We start from the raw sequence: 9447 nt of genomic DNA, 5'->3' as shown, positions 1-9447 counted from the left end.
CCGGAACCCCGGGGTCCGGCCCGTTCGGCCCGGACCGTTAGGACCCGCAGCCCGGAGCTAACCTGAGCCGGGCTTACCCGGCCCGTTGGGATCGGGCTTATAGGGCGGGACTCGGACAGACCCTCAAATCCGAGTCCCGGCCCATTATACCCGCCCGAGTTCCGATGCCCGAAACCCGCCCGAGTTGTGATGCCCGAAATCCGCGCGAGTTGTGATGCCCGAAACCCGCCCGATCAAACATATGAGAGGTGTGGGACTAAATAGATGAATGGAGACAAAAAAAGTGATCTTCAATTCTTGTTTTGTGATGGATCATATTTTAGTCCCACACCTTTGGGACAAGAGAAAAACTACTTGGAGAAAGAGTTATTTATATCCATCTTCCCAAAAAACTCAAGTATCTCTCTCACTTTCCTCACACAAAGGGGTTGGGTATTGATTAATTATTTGTTTTTATATAAAATTATAAAATAAATATAAAAGATAAATTTATTTTTTTGAATATAACAAAATAACCCAAGCCCGTCCGACCCGAGCCCGTTGGAACCCGCTCGGGCAGCCGGGCTCGGACGGGCTACGGGCACCAATATGGCATGTTTAGTCCGGCCCGATCCGCCCGACTCTCTACCGCGGGCTCGGCTAAGCCGAGCCCGATCTGCCCGAGTCCGGCTCATTCCTGCCCGAGCCCGTCCGCGCCTGCCCGATTCCCACCCCTACATTAAGCACACTTCATCCTTCTCCCCATTCTGGTGAGCTGACCAACCTCCACGCTCCACCATTTTCCTTAAATTTTAGCGACCGACCACCACTTATTTTTGGCATAACTATCACTCTCTAACAGAAACCCTAGTTCAATCCGAACGTCTTTCTAGCGACCAACCACCACTTAATTTCTATCTCTAACTCTCGTTTGCATGACACAATCCTAAACCTTAAACTGCTTGCCCACGAACAACCTTTCTCTTTCTCCCTTGTATAACTCTTAAGCCATAGTGTCATACTAGCGGATGTCATCACACTTATCAAACATGCATGCCCGATAGGTTAACTCGATGCCCTAGTGTACCACATCTCAAATTTCTTTCTCTTCCTCTCTCTCTCTTTTTGCACAGTAGCACCTCAAATCTCTTTCTGCACCATGATCACCCTCTCTCAAATGGTAGCTCTCTTAGTTCTCTCTCTCTCTCCCCAACATTCATCAATTACTCATTGTGGTGTACTGGTGTTGGGGTTATCAAAAGACATGGTCCAAGTCGAAGAGAGATGATGTGTATACATAATAAACTCGTTTGGCCCCTAACACTTTTCATGAGCTAACTATGTCGGGCTCCGGTGGCGAGCCGGTATAATATTTTGCTGGACCCCGGTCCATCCCTTCAGTCGAGTCAGTCGGGCCCTGCACGAGACATTCTCACTAACTCTGGGCCTCTTCAATTGGTCACGGGACGGCGTGGCTTTTTTGCTCAGCCCGACCCTTAATCAGTGTTCTGGATACTAACAAAAGGAATTATTTACGGCAACAAACACAATAAAAGCTGCTTAGAGAGAGAGAGAGAATTAAGAGAGAGAGGAAGAAGGGAGGAGAGAGAGAGAGAGAGCTGTAAGTTGGAAAGAGATAGAAAGAGAAGCGCGTCAATGGCCGATGATTTAGATGAACTCCTAGATAGTAAGTATAAACCACCAACACTTCAATTCAATTCATCTCTCTTTCTTGATTTCTGCATATAAGAACCCCACTCTTTGATTTTCTTCTTTATATCATTTCAGGCGCGTTGGACGATTTTAATAATTTAAACCTAGCTTCTTCACACAGGTCCCTCAATCTTCTCTCTCTCTCTCTCTCTCTAGAAGCTCTTATTTAATCTTTATTCTGTTATAGGGTTTTTGTTTAATTCAATCAATCATTAGTTTTAAGGGTTTTTTTTTTGAGTTTTTTCAGGAGTGAAGATGATGGAGAGAAGAAAAAAGAGAAATTATCATTGCCTTCTGGTGTACAAGGATTGGTTGGTGGATTGCCAGACTTGAGAAGTAAGAAGAAAGGAAAACAAAAAGCGAATTTGAAAGAAAATCATGTTTCTGAGGCATTTGAGAAGCTTAGGGAGCAAACTAGGGAGGCTGTTCGGGGATTAGAATCGACCACAGCCAAGGCGAAAATGGGTGGAGCAGATGATTTAGAGAAAGATGGAATGATTGAGGATTGGGTTAAGCAATTTGAGGAGATGGCTGGGTCTCAGGTATATATATCTTTCTTGTTTTCAATTGCTCAATTAGGGTTTGGATATTTAGGACTATTTATATACTTCTATGATTTGTGTTTGCTTGCTTAGAATTTTAATTGAATTGTAGAACTTATATTACTTGCTTAAGAAACAAACTTCATACTATAGAGTTTAAGATTGCCTAAAAAAGTTCTACATCTATAACTCAAATAAATTTGCAGAAATGACATCATTTATAACTGCAATGATATAGAATAACCCAAAAATAGATGTGGGCCATGAGTTGTAAGATATCTGAGCTGTAGTTAATGTCTTTGCCCACCTAGTAACTACCTGCCAAAGGAGACCATGTAGTAAGAGACACTAAAGGTTGTAGTATAGGTAGTACGGAACCAGGAATGGGGGACAATGATATTGAAGGAACAAGATAGAAGAGGACATAAAGGAGGAGAAGAATGAAATGGAGAAGATAGAGAAAATGGCAGATGGATGGAAGAAGAGAGACTTTTGTTTTGTTGTAAGTTTGCGTTATATATAACATGGGCAACCCTACATAAGGAATCGGCTATTGTGAGTGGAAAAACGTCAGTGCAGGATATGACCCTATATATTCTTGTTTTACTCAGTATATGATTTACCAAGCATATACTGCAGAAAATACGTGGATAAACCATTTTTAAACCGGACGAGCTTTAAAAGAATGGTTGGAGTTCTTGCAGAGTGGAACCTTGCATTCTAGTACCAATCCCAAGATAGATAATCTAAAGCACATGTCTGATTTCAAAATAGCCAATTCATTTGGTTTGAATCAAGGAATGAAAAATCGACATATTTCGGTCGAAATCGCCGAAATATGTCGGTTTTTCAGATGAGGGAAACGAAAAGTAGCTTACAGAAATTTCTTGTAGATTTTCGGTCGAAATATTCGATGTTTCGATCTAGATTCCGAAATATTCGAAATTTGGCCATGGAAGCAGACCTTCATCCTTTCTTCTCCATCTTTTGGTAGATTTCTTCTCGATTTCTTGTTGATTTCATTTCTATTTCGTTGTTTTTAATCTTCTCCATGAAAAACCCCATGAAATTACAGCTAGGTTCGAAGATTTCATATGAAACCCTAGAGAGAGAAAGAGGGCGGCAGAGGAAGAAGACGATGAAAAAAGAAACCCTGTTCTTCAAACCCTAATCTATTAGGGAAGTTTTAAGGGCGCCCCGTAATCGTAAAAGGCACCTCTCTCAAGGAAGGCGCTTTTGACATTTACGGAGGGCGCCTTTACAACTTTCCTTTGTAGTTATTTTGCCTTAAGTCTTTTAATGTTATAGATTTGCCATTTGACCCTGACCTAACTATGTGATTGCAATTTACACCTCAAACCTACTGATTTTGTAACAAAACCGTTACTTTTTTTTCATTTTTGCCCATCATATCAACTATTTTCAACCATAATAGTACTATAACTATAACAATGTTCTCTTTAGGCTTCATGATGGATAAAATATATCATTATATACAATTCTAATATATTTCTATCATTTTTGTGGTTTTGTAAAACTTCCACACAGACCGAAACGTTTCCACGAAACGTTTCCACTTTTGGGTCGATCGAAATTTCCACCGAAACCGAAGTTTCGTTCCTTGGTTTGAATCCTTCTTTAGTTCGCTGTGCTTGCTAGTAATTACTATATTAATAGATTTGTTGGCCTGATCTAGGCTCACTTGAATTTAGACTTTGTCCTATGCATGGGGTTCTAAACATGGGTGTTTATCTAGGCTCACTTGAATTTGCATTTCGTATAAGACCAATTGTTGCTACTTGGTAAGTTAGGTTACAAATACTACTTCGAGCCTTGGTCTTAGACGAAATGTAAATGATGCAATATCGACACTACTACAACTTGGAAAGTTTACTATGGTGGGTTATTGGGTCATTTGAAATGATGGGACATCATTCTAATTCTAGGTTCAAATGGTGTTCAATCTGTTTTGACTGAAGTAATTCACTAATTTGGAGAGCATAATTAGGTTTCTAAGTTGCTAGCATTCAGCTGCAAAATCATCCTCTGGGTATAAAACTATTGATTATCGATGATGTAACTGAAAGGTTGGTAACATAGCCAGTAATATAGGCATATACTCTGCCTTTGATGGTGATAATCTTGAAACCTTTTCACCGAGGAAAGACCAATCTCGGTCCAAGCGTCCACAATTTGTCATTATTTTTCTGATAATGGTCTTTTTCAATATGAAGAACGCTATTTCCTGTGCACATTACAAGAAGATCTCTGTTGACTGATGGTGGGGGTACAAGATAGGTCAAATTCAGATAGAAAGAACGGTTTTTGTACCTGGTTCCAGTATATTCACTTGTACGATTTTCAAGTTCGAAACACACTCTGGTCATGACACTCGATATGTATTTGCTATAAATGCATGCGGTTATTGGGCCAACCCCAGCTAGATCCTTGACAATGTTCTGGAAGATGAGCTAAAGGTGTCTAACTGTCTACTGTTTTTAATTAGGATCTCACTGTGATATTCGATATCCTTAATTCATGTGAAAACGGGGTTTTTGAGTGTCTTCTGCCTACTAAAACCTCCCAGTTCACTTCTTAATGGCTAAACCTCCTTAGTATGTGGCTCAGGTGGATTTTGACAAGGCTTAACGTCAAAGCTTAAATAGTCACTTAAGGATGGTTTGTACTTCAGTGAAGTGGTGCTTTTAGAGTTCCGATCACTCATTATATTTTGTTTGCACTGGCTCAGGGATGACTACCACTATATATCATAACCTTGTTGTATTTATGGATGATATATATATATATATATATACACACACATATATGTATCATAACCACATATTAGGTTAGTAAAGCAGTTACCTTGAATATTTAACCATCAAATGAATCTCTACTAGAAACTGGCATGTAATTTTGTTTAAAATGAAAGTATTGATTTTCTATCCTGAAATTAGCTTCCCTCATTTTTCTTCGTACATGGACCTTAATACTCAATGTCTCTGTTCTCTTTGATATTTTTCTAATGCAATTTACGAATAGTTGTTCAACATGAGGAACTCTTTTTCATACATTTCTTGTTGTCCTAGGACATGGAATCTATGGTCGAGACAATGATGCAACAACTATTATCTAAGGAGATTCTTTATGAGCCGATGAAAGAAATTGCAACAAGATATCCCAAATGGTTGGAGGAGCATCAGTCTAGCTTAAGCAAAGAAGACTATGATCGCTACAGTAATCAATATAAGCTCATACAGGATCTGAATCAAGTTTACGATAATGATCCCAGTAACTTCACCAAAATTGTTGAACTCATGCAAAAAATGCAAGAATGTGGCCAACCTCCTAATGATATCGTGAAAGAGCTTGCTCCAGATCTTGATTTAACCAATCTTGGCCAATTGTAAGTGTTCTTTTTCCCCCTTTTCTATGAATATCTAAGCTATCCATATTGCCCACTTACCTTTTGAATATTGAAATCACTCTCTTTATTCCCCAAAAAAATGGCTAGAATTTAAGTGTCATTGGGTACTTGATAAATTTGTTGTTGTATGGGTCATCCTTCCATGTTAGACTAGTGCTGTATTGGATACTTAAACCCATATAGGTGTCCGTGTTACATAACAAACATAACCTATTTAAATTGTTCAGCTATTGATTAAGTAACAGCTCACGATTAGCTTGAAACTCGTCTAAAGCACGTCCAAGTTCCTTTTGTATGTAGTAACCATGAAAAAGTTTTAACAGGTTAGAAGCTTTGTACTGATATCTATTGGGATCAGTCTAATTCATTCATGTTCATCTTTCATGAGTTCAAAAATCAGGAGGATTCCCTTATCCCATGAGGAACCTTTAGACAAATAGATGTCACATCTCACATGTTTCTTGGAGTCACTCCCAGCCTTCCACGAACCCTTGAATCTTTCCTACTATACAAGACCTATTTTTCTCTTGCTAAGATGAAGAGGACTGAAAATTCTTACGAAGTGGACGGTTGTCCAGGATGTTATGTGGAAATTGTTTCCTGCTGCCTAAGTACATGACTTATTGCTATATCTAGTGACCTCTTCTATTCTTACCCTATTTATCTTTTTCTTTCTTGCAGATCTCCAGACATGCTCGAATCTCAGTCCAATTGTTCTATAATGTAAGACAAGGACTCTTGGCTTCCCTTCTCTCCTTGTTTGCTTGCTTCTCCTTCTTTCAGTTATTTCCTTTAGATGATGTAATAAAGCCAAATTCTTTGTATTGTTTTAGTTTACTTTTAAGGGGGTTAGATTTTTAAGTTCCTTTATTGTTTAGCTCCGGAGCGTTTTTGGATTTTTGTTTATATCCAAGGTAGTCCCGACAGCCAAGATAGAGAGACGATTAATCTCTCACTTAAAGTTTGTACTCCGGTGGATAACGGGTAGTACTTCAGGGTGCTAGATAATTGAGCTAGAGCTTCAGGTTTCTCGATGAGCTTGTTGTCACGGAGTAAAATTCGGCCTAGCACTGTTGCCTATTACCCTGCGGCACTTATGCTCTAAACCGGCTCTAAGCGTATATGGCCAAGCTCTAGTTGAACACAAGTCAGCCTTACTTTGCTTGTTTGCCCGTAACCCTGACTAAGGCAAACCCGAGATGGTCTCTTGGCAGCGGAATTACAAGAGACTAGTATACTTGAATACTTAAGAGAACTAAGAAAGGGACACACCAACACTTTTGGGGGTGGAACTCAATCTTTATTAAGAACTCTCAAGTACAATGGTGTAGACTACAAGCACTCTAAGTCTCTCACACTAGGACTATTACAAGGCTTGCACACTTCTCAAGTCACTCACTAACTCACTTGGTTGCTCTCAACTTGAGTGGTTTGCAAATGAGGACCCCTTCCCCTTTTATAGGCCTAAGGGCAAGGAAGGTTCTACACACTTTCAAGGGAGGAGAATTCTAGAACACCCTCTAGAATTCTCTACACTTATCCTAAAGACTCTTAGAAATATCTTGGACCTTCCAGAGTATTCTCTAGGGTTCTACAAGCTTCCAGAATCTTCCGGCACCACCTTGAATTCTCAAGAGTTCTCCACACACTTCTGTCTCCAGAATGTTCCAGAGAGTTCCACCAAGGCAAGGGATGTCACTTAGCACCATAATTGGGCCATTTTTGGGGCCAACAATTATGGGCGTGACATTGTGCTAGCTACCTGGTAGGAGGGGTGTGTTTGAGAGGCTGGGACGGGTACGGTCACGCCGGCCCCCTCAAACAACAAAACTTTCTCAAAGAAGGAAGTGCCCTAAAATCCGCAAAAGGCCCAAAAAAAGAAGCAGGTCCATTGCAGGAAAAGAATAAGGGGCAGGTCCAATGATCAGGAGGTGGGGGTGGAATTTTCGAAACACCCTTCTTCTTTTCGAAATTTACGAAACGGTCATCGAAAAATTCCGAGAAACTCGAAAATTTCTGAGAAATAATCTGACACACCTCCCATAATACTGTGTACTTTCCATAAATTTATGAAATTGCCACCGAAAAATTCCCGAGAAATGCAAAATTTTTTGAAAAATAGTCTTTGCACCTGACATTAAACCTTGTACTGTCCACGAATTTACAGAATTGCCATTACCAAATTTACTAACTTGCCATTTTCGTTCTTTTTTTCAGATTTATTTCTTATTTATTTTTTATTTTCTCCCACACATATTTCTCTCTCCAATCTTTTTAAAGTTCACTCTCCAATCTCAACAAATTTCGTTCTTTTTTCCAGATTTATTTCTTATCTCTTTCTAATCTCAACAAATTTCTTCATTTTTGGTAGTTTTTCTTGAATTTGTACAAGAAAATTTTCTTGTGTACCGGGAATTATTTAGTGTACTGGCCATTTTTTGGATATGTGCTACACATTTTTGTACTCGGAATTTTCTTGTGTACCGGAAATTGTTCTGTGTGCTGCCATATGGTTATGTACTAGACATTTCTGTTCTGAGAATTTTCTTGTGTACAGGGAATTGTTATGTGTACAAGCCATTTGGTTATGTACTAGACATTTTTGTAGTGAGAATTTTCTTGTCTACCGGGAATTGTTCGGTGTACTCGCCATTCGGCTATGTACTAGACATTTTTGTACTGGAAATTTTCTTGTGCACCGAGAATTGTTCCGTGCACTGGCCATTTGGTTCAGTACTGGACACTTTTGAACTGGTAATTTTCTTCTGTACCGGGAATGGTTCTGTGCACTGGCCATTTGGCTATGTACTTTGATGTTTTTAGAGATGAAGAAGATAAAATGTGAAACAAATAAGAATGATGAAGAAGAAAAATAAGAACATAGAACTTTTAGAGAGAGAAAGACAAAAAACTTTGATGTTTTTAGAGATTGAAAGAGATGAAGAAGATAAAATGTGAAACAAAATATGAATGATGAACATCCAAAAATAAGAACATAAAACTTTTAGAGAGAGAAAGAACAGAAAATTTATGTTCTTAAAGATTGAAAGAGATGAAGAAGATAAAATGTGAAACAAAATAAGAATGATGAAGAAGATTTTTGGATGTATAAATAAGAAGAAAGAAGGAGTTGAAACAAAATATAAAGGGCGGGATCCAAAAAAATTGCCTGAAATTTCGTCAAAAAATGGCGCCATTTTTGAATTTTCAAAATGTTTCTCTGACATTACGTCATGTACGGGGAATTAATTGCTTCGCTGTCATCCGTCAGATTGTCAGAAAACACGGAAATTTCCCGTGAAGGGGTAAAAAAGGAATAAATAAAATAAAAACCAGAAAAGTGTGAGCTGACCTGACAATTTAGACTGGGTTCTCATTTTTGTTTTGGGCTGGAGCCTGGGGGTAATGCTTATTTACCCTCAATTTTTTGGGCCTCTCACTCAAAAATCCTAAAGAAAAATGTAGCTTAGTTGGTAAAAATCTTGTACAACAAGTACGAGTCACAAGTTCCGTACTCCCCTTCACTGATCTGTTGTTTATTTTATGAGCTCCTTATTATATAGGAGGTCGCGTCTTTGGGACGTAAAGAAAAGTCTAGTCTTAGGACATATGACTTCAGACAAGTAGATTTGAGCTAGGGAACATATACATTTTAATAGAAAAATTAATATTTTTAGTTTTCATTCCCTAATATTCATCTCCTTCTCTTTAATTTTTAGTTTTCATTCCCTAATATTCATCTCCTTCTCTTTTCCTCTCTCTCTCTCTCTCATTCATCTTTTTTAT

The 9447-nt window shown here is 38.8% G+C and overlaps 1 protein-coding gene across 1 annotated transcript; it reads left to right on the top strand.

Moving 5' to 3' along the window:
• The first annotated feature begins 1249 nt into the window (after positions 1 to 1249).
• LOC147569687 (peroxisome biogenesis protein 19-2-like) lies at positions 1250 to 6522 on the top strand. The gene is made up of 5 exons (XM_086656193.1): positions 1250 to 1666; positions 1768 to 1813; positions 1940 to 2234; positions 5324 to 5640; positions 6343 to 6522. The coding sequence occupies exons 1-5, from the start codon at positions 1636 to 1638 to the stop codon at positions 6386 to 6388; spliced, it is 735 nt and encodes a 244-aa protein (XP_086512319.1). The 5' UTR covers positions 1250 to 1635; the 3' UTR covers positions 6389 to 6522.
• The last annotated feature ends 2925 nt before the right edge of the window (positions 6523 to 9447 follow it).

This window comes from Eschscholzia californica, unplaced genomic scaffold, assembly GCF_041429995.1.
Source record: "Eschscholzia californica isolate CP2 unplaced genomic scaffold, dmEscCali1.0.p SCAF_1, whole genome shotgun sequence".
Classification (NCBI taxonomy): Eukaryota; Viridiplantae; Streptophyta; class Magnoliopsida; order Ranunculales; family Papaveraceae; genus Eschscholzia; species Eschscholzia californica.
The sequence above is the reverse complement of the archived record's forward strand: the minus strand, read 5'-3'. Positions and strand labels throughout refer to the sequence as shown.